Below are 22,868 nucleotides of genomic sequence, written 5' to 3'. Positions count from 1 at the left end.
CAAATCGCAAATTAAAATATAAAATCTAGGGTTTACACTCAAAATTCTACTAAAGTGAACAAATATTCTTACTCTTCTTTTTCGGAATCTAGTTGCGATTGAAGAACTTCATCTCGAATGTCAGACATTTTTAGAAGTTTTGATACAATTTGCAGTAATTTTGAAGCAATTTGTAGTGAGTTTCTTGCGAGTTTTTGGTTTTGATGAGAGAGAATTTGTCGAAAATGGTTTTGAAATGATGTTTTTGATTTTTTTTTTTTTTTTTTTTTTTTTTTTTGCAATTACCGTGGTTAGTAGGGGATAAGTGCAGCTGTGCAGGTAACTATATGGTTAGTGGGGTGTGGGTAAGGGTTTTATTGTAATTTCAGGGAAGGGGGTAGGTAGTTATGGCTACATGAGGTTGTAGCCATTAGGAATTATTTAATTTATCTTGATTTATTGCGTTTGTAATGAGCTTGGGTTGACTGAGGGTATGTTCTGATTTACTGAATTAAATTGATTAAAGCTGAACTGAACCTGAAGAGAACAGGCCCTGAGTGGCCTGTATTAGATATGTTTGACAACACATTTCAGACACCTTATATGAGTGTGGATTTAAAAACTTCTTATTTACTTCCAAAGTTGAAATTGGAATTGGAATTTGGATTGAATTTAGACTTAAATGCATTATTATCCAATAGCAAGTGGTTTTTAGTTATCAACTAGTTAATGACACGGGTGATGCCCCGGGTTTATTTCTCCTTTTTTTCTTTTGGTATGGTAGATTATGGATATCATTTTTTTTTTATGTTTTTTTTTATATATGTTGGTATAATACTTTTTTGCATCTGAAAAATATTTAAATTTTAAAGGAAAACTTTCAATAAATAAATCACATTAAGAATTCTATGAAGATTTTTATTTTTTCTTGTAATGTTGCTTCCTTATTTGCGTCAATTAATTGATTTTGTGAAATATTAATCTTACTTTAACTGGTGTACTGTTAAACATACCAATCACAACATTCTTCATATTCAATTACGTGAAAACTAATTAACTTGCATTATATCCTTTTTTCAAAAAATACATGTAATACCCATTCTACATTATTGGACCCACAAATGATTTAAATTAACCATCAAACCAATATTCAACCACCTAGTATAAGTAGTGAATAATGAAGAATTTTACACTAACCTCGAGAGCTTTGAGTGAATATTTTTGTATTAACTTGACTATGAAGCAAATCAATCAATAGAATCTAATATTGAAATATAGCAAATCCTACATATTACACAATCATTGAACCCAAATGCAAATAATAACATAAAACATATATAAGCCATAATTAATTTGGAGTGAGTTATTATACATGTAAAATATGATTTAAGCATGCAAAATATATTTTTACTACATGCCAAATAAGATATAGTAAACAAACACTCTCCTAACACAATCTCACCTAGTAAAATGTTTCTCCAAGGCCACTCCAAGAGGTTTGACCATTTATTGTGTCATTTCCTTGATTGATTTATAAGGATGAATATATTGAATACATATCGGTTACAAATTAAATGGGTCAAATCAATTTAAAAACATTGTAATTATTGTAATTATTCGTCATTCTAATTGAGCCCAAAATAAATACAATCGGTTATAAACTTAATTTGAGTGATGAATTTTTTTTTTTTTTTTTTTTTTTTTGTAACAACTTATTTATTGATTTATTATACAATTTATTGTACACATATTTAACATGTACATGCAATCGCTTATGTGGCAATTTGATGACGTGGTTAAATAAGAAAAAGAAAATGACATGTGGCAATATAACACTCCTTACCTTTGACTTTTAATAATAATATTGACATTGATTTACCTGAATTCTTCTATCTTGATTATTACAATTGCAATGAGCCCGGGTTGGCTGGATTAGCCGGTATTTGTTATGTTTGGCAACACATTTCAGACACCTTACATGATAAGGTGTTGAAAATTTAAGGTGTTTTAAATTATTAATTAATGTGATGAAGAATGAATTAATTGATATTCAGATTTTACTACATTCACAAAACAAGGTGGTATATTTTTATAATAACTATCCATCCAAATCATCATAATTCTTAATTAAAATTTTTGTATACCATATATATATATATATATATATATATATATATATATATTATGTGATCACATACCTTATTAATATATAATTTCAGCACTTTATCAATTACGGTTATTACCTTATTAAGTTCAGTTACCTTATCAATTCTAGGTCATTTCTAGACATCGTTGCCAAACATAGAAATTAACTCCTCGTATGGATCTGTATTAATGTTCAATTCGTTGCATTGTGTCTGTATCAAACACGAGGTATGACACTTGTACTTATTGGGTGTTTGCCTGTTGGATACTATACTATATCGTGGTGTTTGGCAATAGGGATAGGGACAATAAGGATAAGGATAGGAAATTAGTAGGTAGGATAAAGATAAAAATTATGTTATCCATTATTTAGTATGATTTGGGAATTAAATTGAGATAAGTAGTAAAATTACTTAACTATCCTTACTAACATGTCTCCTCTCTCCTTCCTTCCCTTGGGTAAAATTATCATTTATTTTTCAATTTTTTAATCCCCAAACCTTATATCTACCCCCTGTTATAAGAATAGAGGGATAACTCTATATTTTATCCCTATTCCTTTTACATGGGATAGAACAATTTCCATTAAACAAACAAGAGATTGTAAGATACAACATACAAGGGATTATTAATCATATCGCTCCATTTATCCCTTCAAATAAACAGCCTGTATTTGTATATTTTTTTTTATTTGATCTTTTTGACAAACTTTGATTTCGATTTATTCATATTAATAATTCTTTTTAATCGATCTCATTTAGATATGTGAGTAAATTTTATCAAGTTAAACTCATAAAATCTTCTTTTATACAAACATGTATTTTTTTTTTTTTTTTTTTTTTTTTTTTTTTTTTTTTTTTTTTTTTTTTTTTTTTTTTTATACTTGCATGAGTTGCAACACACCTTAGCATGTTAATTGAGGAAATAATTAGAAAAGCTAACTAGGCGGATAAAACTATAAACCTTAAGACCTTGTTCTCTTCACCTTAAAAAAATAATAGTAAGTAAAAATAAGTTCAGTTCAGTAAAAATAATTTCAGGTCAGTAAAATTCAGTTTTCTTAAAGAAGAATTATAATAGAAAATCAGTAAAAATAATTTCAGTTCAGCAAAAATAATTTCAGTTTAGTAAAATTAATTTAAGTTCAGTAAAAAATAATTTAAGTTCAGCAAATATAATTTTGTTTCAGTAAAAATAATTTCAGTTCAGCAAAAATAAGATGAAGAGAACGGGGCCTAAGTCATAGGAACTTAACACTTACTCCATATATTCATATAATACTTAACTTGTCGTATTCATATCCTAGTTATTGATTTAATATATTATGTACTCATTTTATGTGTTAGAATTTGTGAAAACTCCTCGGATTCGAGTGCATTGCATTGATCAAATATATACAGGGTTACAAAGATGAGTCCTAAACACGTTAGGAAATCTCACAAGATAATTATAGAATATTAACAAAATATATCCTTCTATATAGAATAATATCGAGAATATTTATCATATTCTATCATTATGTTTGTACGCGTGTAATTAAATAAAAAAATGCATGGTCTTAATTTTTATTTGGAAAAATGAAGTTTAGAATATGTGGATTTTTATAGCCCAAATGACCATAATAATGATTACATCTAAACAATTTGTGGATATAATTATTGATTTTGATGGGCATGGGATGTGGGATGGTTTATGGGCAATTGGAGAACTTATGGGCTTGATAATTTATTATGTACTATACATTAATATGATTTAATTTGTTTGATGAGATGTTTTTATAAACTATACTTAGCTCTTTATTTCAATTTTTTAATGAATTGAAACTTTATGTTGTGTGTAACGTTTGTCCATTTTGATTATTGCTAAGTTGTTGAGGTATTCATAAGATGTCAATGAAAAATACTTGAAAAGTATTGAGCTCCTGTTAGTCCTGTATAATTTAATTTGACTAATAAATATGTATTTAATTTTTTTGAAGCTAATAATTTTGTTGACCTTTTCATGAGATCAAATCGTGTTAAACTTTAGGGTTCTACTCCATAATTTTGTAAAATGTTGTTACAGGTACTCCATTATTATGCAAAAATTAAAAGAGTGAAATAAAGACAATAGCCAACTAAAGGAGAAATTTTACATAGTTCCACTTGTAATGCTTTCTTATTTTATTATTGGCTGCCAATTTTGGTGAAAAAATTACACAAAGGATATAATTTTTAAGAGAAATACATTAAATTACATAGTAGAAGCAGCATTACACAGTTATAAATTTGTTCCAAACAAGCTATTTGAATAAACACTATCATGTTTCAATGTAAAAACTATGAAGAATTCAAATAATACTCTTCACTACTCATAATCGATGTCTACTTATAAGAGAAAAGGAGTTATTAGAGAGTGTAATGATATCTCTATCTAAATCTTTCATTTTCGATCTAATTTATGTGTTAAATCAAATGGTTTGCTACCATAAAAAAGAATAAGTGAACCTTAATACCGTATCTTCGTACTTTTCTCATTTTCCTTTTAGGGGTATGTGGCTCGATTTTCTTACCCTATATTCTTTTCAAAAATAGTTTTTTTCTTTAACTTTTTCTCTTGGATTAGGCCTCACATTTATCCGCTGATTTTTTTTTTTTTTTTTTTTTTTTTTTCAATCTTCTTTTTTCCCATGTCATAACTCCCGCATACATAACGAGGTAAGTAAATAGGGATATATAACAAGTGCATAAATTTTATCAGTCAATCATTGCTTCAGACTTCCAAAACTTCACTCTGTCAAATCCATTAACACAATTATCAAAATCTTCAAGAGTTTGATCAATCTCTTCTTGTGTGTTCATGACAAAAGGCCCCAATTGGACCAATGGCTCACCCAATGGCTCACCACCCACTAAAATAAACCTAAGAGGTTTAGTGGACTTGTTCCAAGCTACTAGCCCATCACCGGGTCCAAGAAGAAGAAGATGGTGGGCCGTTACAGGTGAAGATCTTGAGTTTCCAAAAATGCCCTCACCTTCTAAGACATAAACAAATGCATTCCATGATCTTGGAATTGGTTGTTGAAGATTTGCTCCTTGCTTTAAAGTAAAATCTAAGTATAAAGTTGGTGTTCTTGTATAAACAGGTGACTTTTTTCCAAGGGCTTCCCCTGCTATTACTCGAACTTTGACCCCATTTTTCTCAGCTTCTATCACATCCTTACTTTGTATTTCTTGATATCTCGGCTCAATCCTAAAAAAAATATTGAAAGTATAAATTGTTAATAACTTAATTAAAAACTATCTAAATAATGTATAATATTAGTTTGTTCAACATCATCATAGTGGTAATTAATCACAAATTGAACATAAAATATAGTAATAATAAAATAAAAAGTTTCTTACATTTTGTGTTTAGAAGATAGGTTTATCCAAAGTTGCAAACCCTTTTGAACACCTTGTGTTGCGGGCATTTCCGAGTGTACTATCCCTCTTCCAGCAGTCATCCATTGCAAGTCACCAGCATTTATAGTTCCTTTATGTCCAGCAAAATCTTCATGTGTAATAGCTCCCTATACACACATACAACAAATACATACATTCGATAAGAAAAGAGAAACATTAATCGACATGTGATTGAGTGAGACTGATTGTCACGATTTGAAGATTAAGTGTAAGGAAAGGTATCCATTTATACCAATTGGTGTTAAATTAACACCATCAAAATTGTAAGTGGTCAAACTCTCTTCTGGTGTTAACTTATTAAGTCACCTCATTAGACATTATTAATCATTTTCTAAAGTCAGCTTGATCATATCACCACTAGCTTATGTGACATTATTATTATATGTTTTATTCACATGAAATGATTAATTTTGTTTACATACTACTGAAAATCTAAATGGTTTGGAATTCAAATTCACACTTTTTTTTGTGAGTTGAAGCATGGACCATGATAGCACTAGGCAATAATGTTGGTGCACAATGTGCATATCATATTAGCTCCCAAATTTAAAGCATATGATAGCATGTTTTCTCAACAACAACAGCAAAATCTAGCTGTATCCAAATTAAATTAATATATCCTCAAATTCTTACAATATAGTGGTTGAAACAACTTCGTATATTCGAAAGATTTTTGTATCCCAAATGAGGACACGTACTATTTTTCAATTGAAAAGAAACCCAAGAAAGTGCAGTCTTTGGTCTTATTCTAATGATAGTATTAGTCACTTATGATGGTTTCATGTAAAGTAACATAGTATAAAAAACATGTTTTTCAAGCACTAATGACATATGTACATTAGCACCAATTAACTCGTGGTTTCTTAACATATTCCTGATCTGTTAAGAATACTGATTAAGCCTATGTTACGTTTTTATTCATTTAAAACTTAGACAACTTATACATATATACGAGTTAGTACATACTTATTTGTTCCAAATAATATGAAACATATATAATATATATAAATAGCATAATTACTGATGTAACATCTTATATTTCATGTAAAAACTTATGTGTGATCATTCTCAACCCAATATATACATATATGTTATGTATCGATGCATTAGCTAATCTTAAGTTGATTTGTTATATTGTCCAGAGATATATGATTTCTTTGGCATCTTATTCATTACAAATAGTGTATTTTTTCCCCCCATTTATTAAGTATCACATTTTATTCATTTCTAATTGTTTTTTATTGCCAAATATTAAGTATTAACACGAAGTATTTGATAAGCCAATAATAGTGGTCAAATCTATAGGTTCACGACTATGATAAATCTTAGTTTACTTCTTAAAACTTACCATTAATTTCAAGTATTAAGCATGTGAGCATGTCATCACATTAGCTATGCAATAGCAATATAAAAATGCAAAAAAAAAGCAAACTTATAATTTGGTAGTTTTGTTGGTCAAAATGCATTATCATTGCTTAAAATTCAAGTTGAAGTCATTAATTTAATATATATAGTTTGTTACTAATCTTGTTTAAGATGGGAAGATTCACAATAAGAAGAAAGAAGGAAGTTTCACCTAACTTGAATATATACGTACTACTTGTATAATGAAACAAGATTAATTATAAAATTTACCTGTAGCATGTAAGTTACTGTCTCAAACCCTGTAATTAAAACAGAACATAGAATTTACTGTTAGCAATATTAATATGACATATAAATCTTATTTAATTATTTTTTTTATATATTTTGAAAAAATAATCTGAAAATTACTTATTTATCATGAAGCTGAATATTGAATGTTAGAGAACAAACCTCTGTGTGGATGATCAGGAAATCCAGCAGGAGCAGAAACTGCAGAAATAACAGTACAAATAATAACAATGTCACTAAAATACAATCCATTACTATAAATTAAGCAAATTAAAACAAATATTAGCAAAAAATTTAATAACCCACCTGAGAATTCATCCAAAACTATGAAAGGATCAAAGTACTTGAGCTCAAACCTGAAAATAAAAAAAAAAAACACCCATTAAGCCAAACAGTTGATCGAAATATATGTATCTTCAAATAAAGCCTAATGATGCAAACGGGTTTTATTGTATTTTTAGTAACCTTGGTCGAACATATTTAACTTTAAATAAGTTAAACCCATTTGATCCTACACAAACCGTCCTTGAATCATGTCGAAAAATACAAAAGCTAATAATCAGAGGATAATAATTTAAGCTTACCGGCCAATGCTTCTTCGTACAACAGCACCAACACCTTCACGTTGAGGCCTAGCTTGAAACCTCCTAACAATAGGACGTGGAACATCAATAACATTATTGGAGATATCTGTATCAACCATCTTTTCCCGTAAAATGTGAGAAATGGATACTTTTTTTATGGGATGAATCAAGGGAGTATTTTTTTTTTTTTTTCCTTCTTGAAATGTTATGTTTAAAATATCTTAAACTTAGAAAATGAAATAGAAACTAGAATTTGAATGCATGTATTTATAATAAGGGAAGTTCGTTAATCAGATTCAACAGTATAGTAGTTTATTTAATTAATTAATTTAGTCAATAGAAAGGAAACTTGGAAGTGGGTCCCATAAACTGGCCTACTAGAGAGCTTCCTTGCCTCCCTAGGTAATCTTTAACACTTTTGGATTACGTCAGCATAACGTATATGTGATGTTTATATAAACATGAGAATCATGAACAACTTTTATAATTTTGTTTTTATATGTATATGTGACATTTTATGACTTGATACAATTCCTTATTCCTTGAATTAAATGTTGGGTTGTTTAGTTTAGATAAATTCATATTTCGTATAAAATAAAATAAAATCAGAAGTGATGTAACACAGTCTTATACAAGTATATACTTTCTCATTCTTTTTTTAAGAAAAAACAACATAAATTTGATTTAGTAAAAGTATAAATTGAGTATTTCAGTTGCATGACTATTTTTCTTAACACTAAAGGTCTGTTCTTTTCAGCTTAATTTCAATTCAGTTTAGTTTAGTTCAATTCAGTTCACCTCTAATCAGTTCAGTTCAATTCCTAATTTTCTTTTGTCATAAAATATTCATTTCGGTTCAGTTCAATTCAGCTCCAATCAGTCCAGTTCAGTTCAGTAAATTAAAACAGGCTCTAAATCATCAAATCGCTTCAAAATTATGTATATAAGAACAATGAATATAAAGTGTTGAAAGCAAAAAGAAACTGAAAAAGTATTATTCTTTAATCATCTTATGTGATTTATGTGCGATGGAAATATAATTATGCAATTGAGTAGATTCATTTTAAAGTATACTTTTTTTTAACGGATTTAAAAATATACTATTAAACTATCATCTTTAATTTGTATTATTTTTTACTAATTAAAATATTATTAAAGATCATATATTAATAGTATATATAAGTTTTTCATTAGCCAACATGAAATTTCAAAGGATGAATTTACGAAAGAAGGAAGAAGGTAATGAGCTAAGCATGAAACCCTAAATTAATGGCTACATTTAGGAATGAAGCTTGTTGATTTGTGAATCTTTATATAGCTCTACAAACCTATATAGTTTTGCACGTATAATAAATTGACGACATGACAACATTATTGAAAATAGCATAAATATCCTAAATTTTGAATATAATTTTTATTTTATGGTAAGGAGAAGGTCCATCAACTACATTATTTGATAAGAACTATATACATGAGTATAAATGCTTGGTATGTTGATAACTTGAATGTAGGGTTGGTCCATGGAAATATTTTGATTGATGAGACCATGCATATGCCAGCATTTTAAGGGAAGGGAAAAGAAAAAAATCTAAGGTGGAAAAGGCACATACATGGCTTTAGAAAGATCCATAACTCCTAAATTGGTCCCACTAATAATGTGATGATAAGGTAGTCATAGTCAAACATTCATGCCGGTGGAATTCCCCTCAATTCATTGCAAATGTATGTGTAATTTACTAATTTCCATATATGATTAAATTTAAAACTCATTCACTCTCATCTTTTTTAACAATTGAATTTGAAAATAGTTCAAAAATATATTTGGTCATGTTAGTGGACCAACTCAACCAAAAGCTTAAGCTTATAGTTGAGGCCCAGGAATATGTTTTATACTCTATCACGCCCCCTCACACAAGAGCCCGTTGGGCTAGAAGTGTGGATGCAGCATGGGCCCTCCTCATACCCTGCGCTTAATATTCCACTTGAAAGTGGGGGGTGGATGAGATTCGAACCCGTGACCTTTGTATCACGTTGGCTCTGATACCATGTTAAGGTGATCTAATTCTTGATTGTTCTCGTCACTTTGAAATGACTTTTTTTTTTTTTTTTTTTTTTTTTTTTTTTTTTTCCTTTTTTCCCTAAGTACTAGTATAGTATAGAAAGAAAATGTATATGTTGATTGTCCTTCCTTTGAAAAAGACTTAATCTAAGCACCATATAGAAAGCTTTCCTTCAAATTTATGGAAAGAAGCTAGAAATGAAGTACTGAAGGGAGTAATCGTGATTATACAAATGATCAATAGAAAAAGATGTAAAACATACTTCTTATGTTCCATAAATATTACACCAATTTGTACATCCGGGCGCATGATGCAGCCAATATATATTTTTTGCTTATTGCTCATTTTGATGAATTAAGGATGGTTATTGTTCATTTAATAACTTTCTTATGAATAATTTTATTTCTAATTTTTGAAGGAATTTTGTGTTTATTAATAAGTTGTTTAATTGTGCATCAGAATGACATTAACCAAGCATCATCATTCATTTTATAAGTGGTGTTTGATCAGTCTTAGATTCTCTCTTCCCCATTTCCTAATCAATTGCATGTGATTAGAAGAATTGTCTCACGTGAATCCGAAGAATAGTCGACTATTATAAAAGTTTAATTAATTGTAGATAACTCTTTCCTTAGCTAATTAATTAACAATATTTCTTTGACAATGTATTAGTTTTTTTTCACTTATTTCGATCTTTTCAAGTGGTATTAATGTCAAACTACAAGTTTGACAAAGTTAGTATTATCATAATAGAATGAAGCAAGAAGGGAGATTATTAATTGAATGAATGAAGAAAATATTGACTGTCACACGATCTAAACTTGAAGAAGGTATATATGTATGGATGTTTCATGCACATTGCGACTTATCCATATTTTTAAAATACACTTATGTGATGAAATGCTTATGCATGTTGTACTATTATAATATTTGTTTATTCACTCATGTCTCTATTCAATGTATTATGACAGTTTTTTTTGGATCATTGGATGGTAAAATGTTTTAATACCTACCATTCATATACTTAGGGACCATTTATTTCAGCTTAATTTCAATTCAGTTCACTTCATCTGCAATCACTTTAGTTCAATTTACTCTAATTCTTGATTTCCCTTCTCTAATAAAATATTCATTTCAGCTCTATTCAGTTCAGTTCAGCTCCAATCAGTTCAGTTCAACTTAATTCAGTAAATGCGAATATGCCCTTAATTACTTAATTTTTTTTTTCCTTTTTTTGCATGGTTGAAAAATAAATTAAAAAAAATAGTACTTCCTCTGTCCCATAATACATGAAACGTTGAACTTTTTTTTTTCACTATTAATGCATTAAGTTTAACCATGATTTTTTACTGACGTAATAAAAGTATATTTTATCATAAAGTATGTTGCTCTATAGGTTTCAATATATAAAGTTTTATGATATATTTTTTAAAATAATTTTCATTGATATTTAATTATATAAAAATAAAGTCAAATTAATGCATTGGTATGTGTGTAATATTTTGACTGTGTCATGTATTATGGGACAGAGGGATTACCAATTGTGGCAATTGAGGAACAAGCTAAAACAAATCACAATTTGTGCATGCAAACAAAGGTGATTCACGTATTGGTGATCTAAGCATGATGATTTTTTAGTCTTAATTTTTTTTGAGTTTTTGTAAAATATAAATATCTATCCTTCTTTGTTGCCAACCTATGAAAATACGGTACATAATTACATAATTATATTTGAATAATTTGATTACTTTGCTGATTTCAATGTAGACATACACTGATATAACTAAGACGGCGTAATATGTTAGTAGAGAAATATAGGACTATTACTATTTCAAAGATTCTTAGAGTAAAAATATGAAAATATAACAAGATATGACTTTGATTTTCTCATATCATATTATCATTCAACGATTTGATATAAGTCGTTATATGCTTTTATTTTAACACTGTATGAAAACCATGGTCTATTTGTGTGCTTGTAATAGATTCCCTGCCTCATTAGGTTTTCTTACTCTGATTCACTCATTTAAATTTTAAAGTTGATTGTTATAGGACAAGATTAAAAAATATATATATAAAATAAAATAAAATAAAATAAAAGATTCGAATTCATATTTTAAGTGTCACATTTAAAGTATAAAAATTTTAAAATTCACAAAAAACCGTGTACCTAGAATTAAGTACGTGGTAGAATATTTAAATCTGCTACCTATTGTACACAGACCTTCAAATTAAAGTTAACCATAAGGCCAAGATTTCGTTAATAAATTATAATGTACTTGTATTTACACTTAGTGGGTCATAATCATCCAGTTGTATGTCAATTTGTATTAATCAAGCAAAATAATTACAAAGTTATCTGATAAAATAGTGGGTACTCACTAATTTAATGGATAAAAACGGCAGCAGCTAAAATGTCATGATACATTACTGATGTCATCTACACAAAAGCATGATACAAGTATAGAACAATTAGCCGTTGGATGACATAATTATGATCCAAGCAATATGTGTTTGGTCTAAATTAAGCTAATAGTATGAGCTACTTAAGATTATTATGTTTACTTAACTACTAGCTGGCTAAGAGTAACTGTCATGCAATAACATATTGACTGTTACAAATTCTAATTAATATAAGGATCTTGCTAATGAGCGCCCCGGGGCGTTAGTTAATGAATAATTTTATTGGTTGAAAGAGTATTAAGTTAGGAATGCATGACAAAATCACGCGTCGTTCGGTGTAATTAATGTTAGTTTTACTTTAATATTTTCACTTTTAATTCTCTTATCTAACGCCTCGGGGCGCTCATTAGCTTTTGCCTTAATATAATGGCTCAATAAATTTTGTACACGTCTCATAAAAGAAACAATTGAGGATATTAAAGCTTTGGCAAGATTATAATACGAGACATGCTTATAATATTTTGTTATTGTCATGTGAAAAGCGTGAAAAATAAATAGCGAGATGAGATATTAATATTCATTTCAAGGAGGCTTAATAATTTAATAGCGAGATGAGATATTAATATTGATTTCGAGTTAGTAACCTACTTTAGGAAAGCTTAATATTTAAATAGCGAGATGAGACATTAATATTGATTTCGAGTTAGGGGCTGTTCACATTTAATGAACTAAGCTGAACTGAACCGAGCTGAAATGAATATTTTATGAGAGAGGGAAATTAGAAGCTGAACTGAACTGAACTGATTGGAGCTGAACTGAATTGAACTGAAATTAAGTAAATGTGAACAGGCCCTTAGTAACACTACTTTAGGGTAGCTTAACCGTTTCCTAGAGTAAACTTGTATATATTTTTTTGAGAAAAGAGTAAACTTGTATATAGGGAGCACATACGTAACATGTTTAATCATTTTAATTTTTTTGTCACTCCAAATGACGTTAGAGGGTAAGAGTATAATATGCGATCATTGGACACAACTTCAGAAGTGAGAACTAAATATTGAGAACAAAAATAGAAACGAAGGGAATATAACAAATTCGGAGACTGAAGAGAATGATGGATGACTAGATCACAAGGTCCCCCTTCTTCTTCTTTTTTTTTTTTTTTTTTTTTTTTTTTTTTTTTTTTTTTTTGCTTCGCTTATTTAGAGGGGTATAATTTCAAAATTTTCTTTTTGTAGCAAGCTAAAGTAGAGATGAAGTTAGGTGAATTAATACACGCATCTCCAAGTGTAAGAGTATTAGAAATAAGCTACTACCTTCGGTTCTTATTACTCGCAACAAAAGAGTATTAGTTGTGAGACATAAAAAATTCCTTGTTGTGAGTAATAAGAACCGGAGGTAGTATAATTGACTGAAGATAAGATGAAGCAAATATAACTATAGTATTGTTCCCAAATATAAGAAAAGTGTTTTCTACAAGACTCATCTTCCTCTACATGAACAACAAATTGGTTTTGCTTCTCTAATTTCGATAAAACCTTCATAACTGGTAACACTCCTTTAAACATGGGTGCAGTTCCACTCATTCGTACGCAATGCTCGTGGCAAATGCGCATATACATTACAATATGCCATACTGTTACACACACACACTGGTATTGCATTTGAAAATGGTGCTTATTGAGGCTACACATAAATTTGTAAAAACATCTAAATGATGGCTAAATCTAATTCAGAACGGCACACCATGTTCAGAGGTTGGAAAAAGGAGGTCTTTGTCCTGAACACAGGAACCTTCTATGATTTCCAGGGTACCTCGGGCAAGCAATATCCTCCAGTACAATGTGTTTTTACACAGCTAGTAACAGTATGAGGATAATTGCAATCTGTGACTACGAAATCTCATTATCTTAACGGACTTTCACACAAGTGATTGCAGCATGCAGGTACCCTATCACAGAAGAAAAAGAAAACAAGGAGAAACCGCATTAGTTTACAGAAATGCATGTATGAGCTTGTAAAAGTATAATTACGAGCATACATCAAACAAAAATAATTCTTAGTTCAAGAAGGCAAGTATAGTTCATAGGAAAATTGTCATGTCAAAGTTTCCATTTCTAAAGATTTTTATTAGGAAAATTTGTCCAAAAAAAACCTTTTAAATGCCTCATTTTGTAAGAAAAAACCTTTTAAAAGGATCTTTGTTAAAAAAAACCACCACGATCACTTATTTTGTTTAATGAAACCTCTCTTCTCTTTTCCGACATTGACTCGATTTTTTAGGCGTTGACCCTTTATTTTACCTACTTGCAGCTTATTGTTGGGTAATTAAACTTAGGGCAAGCCTCCCCAAATCACTCCAATGAAAAATTAGGGCAAATCTCCCCCAAATCAAATCAATTGAAAGGTAAATTAAGGTTCTTAATCTATTTCTTCCACAATTGTAGTGCTTACTTCACCAATGTAGTACTCAATCTCGCGTTCTTCTCTCTTCTCTAATACTTCTCTTCTTGTGCGTTGTTTTTTGTTCTCCAATAGTTGTGTTGTTGTTGCTAATTTTGCAGGTACAATGGTGAAGAATTATTACGGATGTGACTTTACATAGTGAAGAATTAAGTGAGTTCAAAGCCCCAATTTTTACACTACTTGTAGTAACAATTTGATGAATTATTAACACTTACCTTAGTTTACTGTAGCAACATTAATGACTTGCACCTTTACCTTAGTTTACTGTAGCAACATTAATGACTTGCACCAAAGGACAGAGAGATAGAAATCCAAATTGATGTGATTGTAGAGCAAAGTAATCATGGAGGAAGGAGAGAGAGGAGAGCATCCATGGAGGAAGGAGAGAAATATAGGGGGCAGTAAGTTTTGAGGGAAAATAAGAGAGAAATAAAACTAGGGAGTGCAAATATAAAAAGAGTTGGGTGTAAGTAGGGAAAATAAGGGGTAACGCCTGAAAATTCGAGTCAATGCCGGAAAAGAGGGGAGAGGTTTCATTAAACAAAAAAAGTGATCGTGGTGGTTTTTTTTAACAAAGATCCTTTTAAAAGGTTTTTTCTTACAAAATGTGGCATTTAAAAGGTTTTTTTTGACAAATTTTCCTTTTTATTATACCCCTCTCGAACAATAATTGAATCCCACATAACAAACAAGCAGCAAGTGATAGAGTGAAATGAAATTAGCTTCAAAAAGTCTCTAGAGTATAAACCCACTACGTTTAGAAGAAAGAATTACATAGGTCTCCTACCAACCCTAAACTGTAAACTGATAATCTCGAGTGCTCTATTTATCACCATCAATATATAGTTATACACAACCCAAAGCTTCTCAAGAAATTTTGCAAAAGGTAACAAGGAACTTAGATTTTACACTAAACTATTCTCATTTTATGCTTTATTTTTAGGCCAACTTGGACCAAGACAATTGCTTCAGTGCCACAATCAATCGTCATCAGTTGAAAACCCCACATTTCAAGATGAGAAAAGAGAGTTTTTCCATTTTCAAATTGGTACAAGACCACAATCTTGCCATATAACTGCGACTTCATACAAGCATAGAGTTTTTAAGCCTGTCCCTAAGTACTTTCATCACAGGAGTTAAAACTTAAATTATAAGTCTAGAGTGAGCTTTCGTAACACTGAAACACAAAAATCAGACTCTTCAATTTGAAGTATGTGTCAGATCTTCGCCATCTGAATGGCTATGGACACTTTACACTTATATGCTCTTTCAGGACCAAAACATAATAGGTGAGTCTGAGAGCAGTACCAGAGTCTGAGTAGAAGAATTGTACAGGACTCCTATCAACCCAAAACTGTAAAAAGAATTTAGTCATTTGCCTCTCAACCAGTGTATCAGCAGCATGAATTAGGAGCTATGGTGATTGCCACTATGGCACAAAAAGTATGGCCAATTGAACATATTGGTATATAAGCTCACAACCTTGTGACAGATTGGTATATAAGTTATTGCCGGCGACATATTGGTATAAAAGTTAACATGTGGCGACATATTGGTATATAAGCTAACAAATAGCGACATTTACTCTATTTCATCGGATGAAAGAGCGTGTTGCATACTATGTTTTCAACAATAATTTGTTTTAATTACTTTTGCAATCTACTTATTCAACACTAATTTGTTTTAATTATTATCATAATATACTTATTCAACACCAAATAATAATTTTTCCCTCTTCCCTCCCACCTAAAATTACCAATAATTATTTATTTTTTTTTCTTATACAAAAAAAAAAAAAAAAAAAAATAAAATTATTTCTTCTTTTTTATCAATAATTTATTTTATTTTATTTTTTTGAAACCTATCAATAATTTATTTTATGAATAGTTATATCACCTTAAATTTAATTACACCATTGAATAAGCATTAGTAAAAATAATTAAATTTAATACAATAACTTTGATGAATCAATCAAGCGATAAAACCCTAAAAAACTAAATAATAAAAACCCCAAAGAACTAAATAATAAAATCCCTAAACAACTAAAAAGATAAATAAAAATCTCAATATTATTTATTTAATTTAAAAACCAATTACTTAGTAGACCCTAACTTTCATTATTAATTCATTTGCTTAATTATACCCACAACTTTGTAAATCAACAGTATAATAAGCGAAAAAAAAAAAAAGACCAATGCCCTCGATAAATTCAAGCTTATATCCCTTTGCTCAAGCTTTCCTATTCATTTTCCCCTAGCTTCTTTCTCACAATTGGCTTTTCATTTTTTTTGGGATTTTTACTTCATAATCTTTTAAAATTAATATAAAAAGTAGAGAAAAGAAGAAAAAAAATGTCAGATAAAAGTTATTAGCACTAAAAAATAAGCGCATGTATCATAAGCATATACTCCGTCGAGAAAATAGGGGTAAATGTCGGAATTTGTTAACTAATATACCAATCTGTCACCGGCAATAACTTTTATACCAATCTGTTACAAGGGTGTTAACTTTTATACCAATATGGTCAATTGGCCCAAAAAGTATGATCTAATTATCTGACTTATAAGAAACTCTAAACAACTAACAAGTAGCTACTGAACACTTAGTGGATTGACAAACATGTCCATGAATTAAGCAAGCGAAGCCCCAAAATAACTAGCATGGCAGTATAAGCACCCTAGCTTCTTGTGACCAGAACTATCAACAAAATGTCATTTATATTTGTATTAGATTCATATGTAGCAAATTGTTTGATTCAGTAAAATATGAACTCCCAAGAGACTCAACATTTTTACATACAAGGTTATGAAGTAAAGAGGCAGATTACCTGATTACAGCGTTATTTGCATCTCATATTATTAAGCTACAGTTCAAAAGGATTTCTCTCTTGTGTAGGCTGCTCCCATGCATGTAAAAGACCTGCTGCAAACCGAGTTTCAACCATAAAATGCCAGCCATCAACAAATACTATTAACCCAAGAAAACAACAAAAGAAGCCTAACAGGTGAAGCAGCAAGACACTCAGCTAATTCTAGAGCCTCTCAGAATAAGCTTTCCCGAGAATTGCTCCCCAAGCCATTTCTTTCTTTATTTATTTATTTATTTATTTATTTTATTTTAGGGTGGGTGGGGGTGGGGGTGGGGAATCATTTTGGGACTAATGCTTTTCTTGTTGTTGAGGGGTAGGTGGGATGGAGGTGGGGAGGATAGGTATACAATGGGCACAGCCATACAGGATCACTAAGTGGTTACGAAAGAGTCATAAACTTTCTATCTTCAGAGTATGGGTTATTGAACAAGTGTATACGAGTAAAAATGGTGTGCCTACAAAAAAGGTCAAGCAGCGATGATCAAAAAAGTCAAAGCCAGACTCTAAAGTGCTAAAGATTCCTAGCATCGGAAAAGAGTATTACTAAAAATCCAAACCTAAAGGTAAGGGTCCCTGCAAATTCAAGTTATTTGTCCAGGGAGCAGCTTGGGATTCAGATGGATTAAGCTAAATGCTTCTACATATAAGAAAACAATAATACCAGCAATTTAAATATCTGGCATACTTAGAGGAATTTCTCCCAAGGACATGTAGATTGGATCATCTTCACTGAACATTGCCTGCAATAATCAACACCAAAATTATTAGCCAAAACTAATTATAGAAGAGGTCAGTCAAATAACTAAAGTGTATATTCTTAATACAGCAAAGCAAAACACTCGGTATAGGGTAGCATATTTTCTGCTATATTATTTTTTTACACATAAATATCACCAATTACCAAAGTTAATAAATAATGCTGGAAAAATAAGCTATCAATCGAAGCACCAAGATAAAATATATTCATTCCAAATCTTCATGGAATAGGAAGTGGTCAAATAATCTTAGCAACAGCTAGCCTGGGCAATTAGTCCTCAATACCCATTTTCACACACAAAGCCATCTAGAGGGAGATGGGAGAAAGACACCCCCAACAACAGCCTATTCAGAAGGGTTTAAATTATTTGTATATCAACTTTATACAACTTCTATACAGGTATATTGGTAGTCACTAAGCATACATAAATACATTATTATATTCAAAGCAGGACGTCCCCAGTTTGCATCTCTTATTCTGTTTTGTTCCACAACGACCATCTAGTCCCCAACAAATCTAACACCCACATGAAAAGGGACATTCCAATACAAAGGTAACAATTACGGAGTAAAATAACATAATGAGATCAAACAATATTACAAAAATCAGGAGTTGTACCTCGCCATGATTAAGGCCCATGCCATTGTGCAAAGAATTCATATCGGGCTGAACTGAAGAACAATTTGGGACATCATTACCAAGCAACTCTGAGATCATGAACCCATACCCATCCTGACCATCAGGATTCTCAGTAGCATTCTGTGGATTTTGAAAGCCCTCCATGCTTGTGATGCCAGCTTCAGTACTGCTCATTGATGAAAAATAAGCAAACATCTCATCAACACATAATTCTATGGCTTCACATGCAACGATGATGCAATATCAAATTAAGGATACTAAAAATACACACATAATGCTTTTTAGCTGGGGGGAAGGAGGGGGGGTGGGGTGTTTGAAAAAATCACAATGAAAAAAGAAAAGTGATAGGTGGAAAGAAAGAAAAAGGCCATGGGAATAACATTACTTTTTCATGGATGTATTTGAGCTTTTGCATCCCTCCAAAGATGTACTTTCCAAATCAATTATTTCAATATCTTTTCTCACTGATCCAGAGCCATTGAATTCATTAGTTAAACTGCAACTGTTCCTAATGGACAAATCGATATCAACAGGTAACTCTCGACTGGAACCTTGAATTGAGGGATACAACAAAGCAGGAACTTCATGGTTCTCATGCATATCAGAGGCTTCCATAAGGTTGAGGTCGCAAATTTTAAATGAGTTTGAGAGCAGCTGCTTCTCTCCTTGATTTAAATCGGATTCTACACCCCCTTTCAGAGGCAATGAGACATTGGGAAAGCTCTCCTGACTGGCAGACACATTAAAAATGTTAACGGCCCTTTTTACAGGTGAAACAGAATTCTTGTCCCTCAGACCTGAGAGCTGCGTGTACTCATCACTTTGAGCAACAGAAAGCCATTGTTGCTTAGCTTTCTTTGCTCCCTCCATCATATGATCCATCTCCATGGGTCGTTTCTCACCTCTATCTTTAGCAATAGAACTGCACATCCCAAGTTCAGGTAATTCACTAGTTTTTTGTTCATAAGAAAATGTTTTATCAGTAAAAGGCAGAGATTCCACGAATTTTTGCTGATCAGCAGGGTATGTAGGGCTCATAGCTCCTGCATCACTGAAAGAGTGATCAGATACATCAAGGGACTTGGAACTAGGAATCTCTTCCGAACCATTCATGGTTTCATATTTCTGGCAGTCAAGAGAATCAGGTCCAGTCTCAGTGACATTGTTCTCCTTGCTGAACAGAAGAGGATCGCTGTCTGGGTTGCTGCCCATCAAAGGAGAAGCATTTCTCTTTTCTTCACCTTGCTGAATAACCATGTTGTCCACAACAGTATCTTTCTCCTTGTCATAATTCTCAGTGCCAGGTTTAGTCTCCTCAAACACATTGTTCACTGCATCAGAAGTTTTCACTACCTCATTATCATCCTTGTTTTGGACCAAAGAATTCACCGTTGATTCTAAATCACCAAGAGAACATCCCTTTGCAATCTCATCCTGCAACTCACTTTGCCTATCATCTTTGAGAGCAGGCTCAGCTAAATGAGAATTCTGAACGACATCCGTATCATTGGTAGTATCCTTGTGAAATGTATCATTATCAACTTCCATGGTCCTTGAAGGAACAGCTTCTTCACTCAACGATTCTTCCTTTTCATTCTCACGGCTCCAGTCAGAACTATAACTCCTAAAGGGTCCAAGTCTTCTCCTCTCCCTTGAGTTATTTCTTGACATGGTAAGATCCAAATCAGTCGAGGACCTTCTACTACTATCCCTATCTAACGAATTACGAAGATCCTGTAATTCCACTAAATTGTTTTTCAAACTGCCATTCTGACATTTTCCAGACACCACATTTGAGGACAACAATCCACGCGAAACCAAATAATCGACTGCTAATTTACCAGCCTCAATGAAAAGATCGCCTTTACGAGATGGCTGCGGTGATGGATGATGCGGAGGTGGTTGAAATGATCTCGGCGCCCCACGCCCAAAACCACGATTGAAGTTTCGTGGTTCTGAGTTGTAAAACCCTGATCCTGTCATATTAGACCTGCATCCATTCACACATATTAACATACACTAAAACCATATTACAAACTGCTCTTTCTCAAATTGGAAACACAAATTTTAACCCTTAAAAAACCTGTTTTCCAATGCCTCTAAATCAAAGGTTGGCATACAACAATCAAGCTTATAATCACTACACTAAATATTGGCAAATCCGAAAACAATATTATGATCTGGGATACTTTGAAGGTTCAATATCACATCATCAACAACAATTAATTGACCTAATTTTGGAGAAGCAACATTAAATGGCAGATATCACACAAAAATTAGCAATATATTGACCAAAATTAAAATTGGTTGGGAATATCGAAAAAATGAAAGAAATGGAATAATCTGAAATACCCAGAATATAATTTGAATTTATGCATCAATAATCACAAAAAAAAATACCAAATTAGCGTTAAAACAAAGTAAAATCAAGAATACCCACATCAAATTAGATGCAAACAATTTTAAAAAAAATAAAAATTTACCTCATCTTTGATCTTATAAAATCAAGAAAGAAGCTTCAAACTTGAAATGTCTTCAAAATACTATCAAATTCCCATTAAAATCAAGAAGAGAAAACCCAGCTAATTAAAGTGGAAAAATCAGCAGCTGGAGTAATAAAAAGGGATGAATTAAAATCAAATCATCAAAAAAAGAAATAAGACTCCCACTGAAAAATATGCAGAATTCTGGAGGAGAGAGAAAGTGGGTAATTAGGTTGAAGAAGAAGGATTGACTGATGTGGTAGAATTTTTTTCTTAATTTTCTTAATTTATAATTTCTTTTTATGGGGATTTTTAGGGGGCGTTTGGTTCAAACAATGGTATGGGTCTGGAATGAGGAATGAAACCTGGGTGGTATGGGGTTGGAACTTGATACTTGATTTCATGTGTTTGGTTTTTATCTAGGAATGATAGTTTTCCTTTAATTTTAAATCTAAAGGTATGGGTATGAGCCATACCCACCTCCCCCCTTGGGTTTCAAAAACCCATACCTTGGGGGTTTGAGGTATGGGTTTGAAAAATGAAATTTCAAGAAACAAACACAAGGTATGGGTTTTGGTCATTCCAAACCCATACCTTATACCTAATATGCTTGAGCCAAACACCCCCTTAATGGGTTTCGAATTTATTTTTTGGGAGATATTTTTTCTCTTTTATTTACGAGTACTTTATAAGAGTAAACAAATAAATACTCACTAAAATTGTTAAAAAATAATACAAATTTTGAGCAATCCGTCAAAATAAGTCAAACTTTTAATTATTTTGAATAATACAAACTTTGAACACGTGACATTGTATTATTTTTTTAAAACTATTGAACAACTTTATAAGATAAATAAAAAAATTAACCGGCTAAATAAGTTGTAGGTAAAATAACTTGTTTAAAGCGGATATCCCTCAAAGTTTGTATTATTTAGAAATAATTAAAAGTTAGACTTGTTTTTAGTGGACCGCTCAAAGTTTGTATTAATTTTGACAATTTTTCCTTTTTTTTAAGAGTCTCATTTTATAGATTGTACTCGTGCATCAATATTAACGCTTTATACTTATACATGTGATTAAACATATTTAGAGAGATACATATAGTCAAAAGCATATTGACCATCTTCACATTCTAATGACTAGGGTGTCTATTCGGTTTTCGGTTTGGATTTAGGCCAAATCCAATCCGATCCGAATTTCTCATCAATCCAATCCGAATTATAATTCGGTTATTTGGATCCGATTCGAAAATCCGAATTGAAATACATTGCAAATGTTAGGACCTAAAGTAATTATAAACTTTTAGTCTTGAAAATGTAGTTGTACAATATTAATACAAGTATTGAAAACATAGGTATACAAAATTTATATGGAAAATTTGTTCAAA

General features: G+C 31.1%; 2 protein-coding genes across 6 annotated transcripts; both read right to left on the bottom strand.

The window, feature by feature from the left end:
* Positions 1-4,282: 4,282 nt before the first annotated feature.
* On the bottom strand, positions 4,283-8,016 carry LOC145574981 (pirin-like protein). The gene is made up of 6 exons (XM_081632886.1): positions 7,805-8,016; positions 7,527-7,576; positions 7,383-7,421; positions 7,203-7,231; positions 5,508-5,674; positions 4,283-5,355 (listed from the first exon to the last, which is right to left on the bottom strand). Exons 1-6 carry the CDS (start codon positions 7,921-7,923, stop codon positions 4,860-4,862), a joined length of 900 nt encoding a protein of 299 aa, XP_081489012.1. The 5' UTR covers positions 7,924-8,016; the 3' UTR covers positions 4,283-4,859.
* Positions 8,017-13,690: 5,674 nt separating this feature from the next.
* Positions 13,691-21,755, bottom strand: LOC145574980 (uncharacterized protein At4g26450-like). Of its 5 annotated transcripts, none has more exons than XR_014098234.1 (6): positions 21,482-21,754; positions 19,384-20,988; positions 18,978-19,164; positions 18,264-18,342; positions 17,561-17,655; positions 13,691-14,218 (listed from the first exon to the last, which is right to left on the bottom strand). XR_014098234.1 is itself a non-coding variant. In XM_081632884.1 (6 exons), the coding sequence occupies exons 1-5, from the start codon at positions 21,484-21,486 to the stop codon at positions 17,597-17,599; spliced, it is 1,908 nt and encodes a 635-aa protein (XP_081489010.1). In that variant the 5' UTR covers positions 21,487-21,755; the 3' UTR covers positions 13,691-14,218; positions 17,561-17,596. The 5 variants fall into 5 exon arrangements, 3 of the variants coding, with proteins under 3 accessions (XP_081489010.1, XP_081489008.1, XP_081489009.1); XR_014098235.1 differs by having other exon boundaries at positions 17,561-17,652; XM_081632884.1 differs by having other exon boundaries at positions 17,561-17,652; positions 18,288-18,342; positions 21,482-21,755.
* Positions 21,756-22,868: the final 1,113 nt, after the last annotated feature.

Source organism: Chenopodium album, chromosome 13 (assembly GCF_948465745.1).
Source record: "Chenopodium album chromosome 13, dcCheAlbu1.1, whole genome shotgun sequence".
Taxonomy (NCBI): domain Eukaryota; kingdom Viridiplantae; phylum Streptophyta; class Magnoliopsida; order Caryophyllales; family Amaranthaceae; genus Chenopodium; species Chenopodium album.
This window is presented reverse-complemented; position numbering and strand designations above follow the sequence as displayed.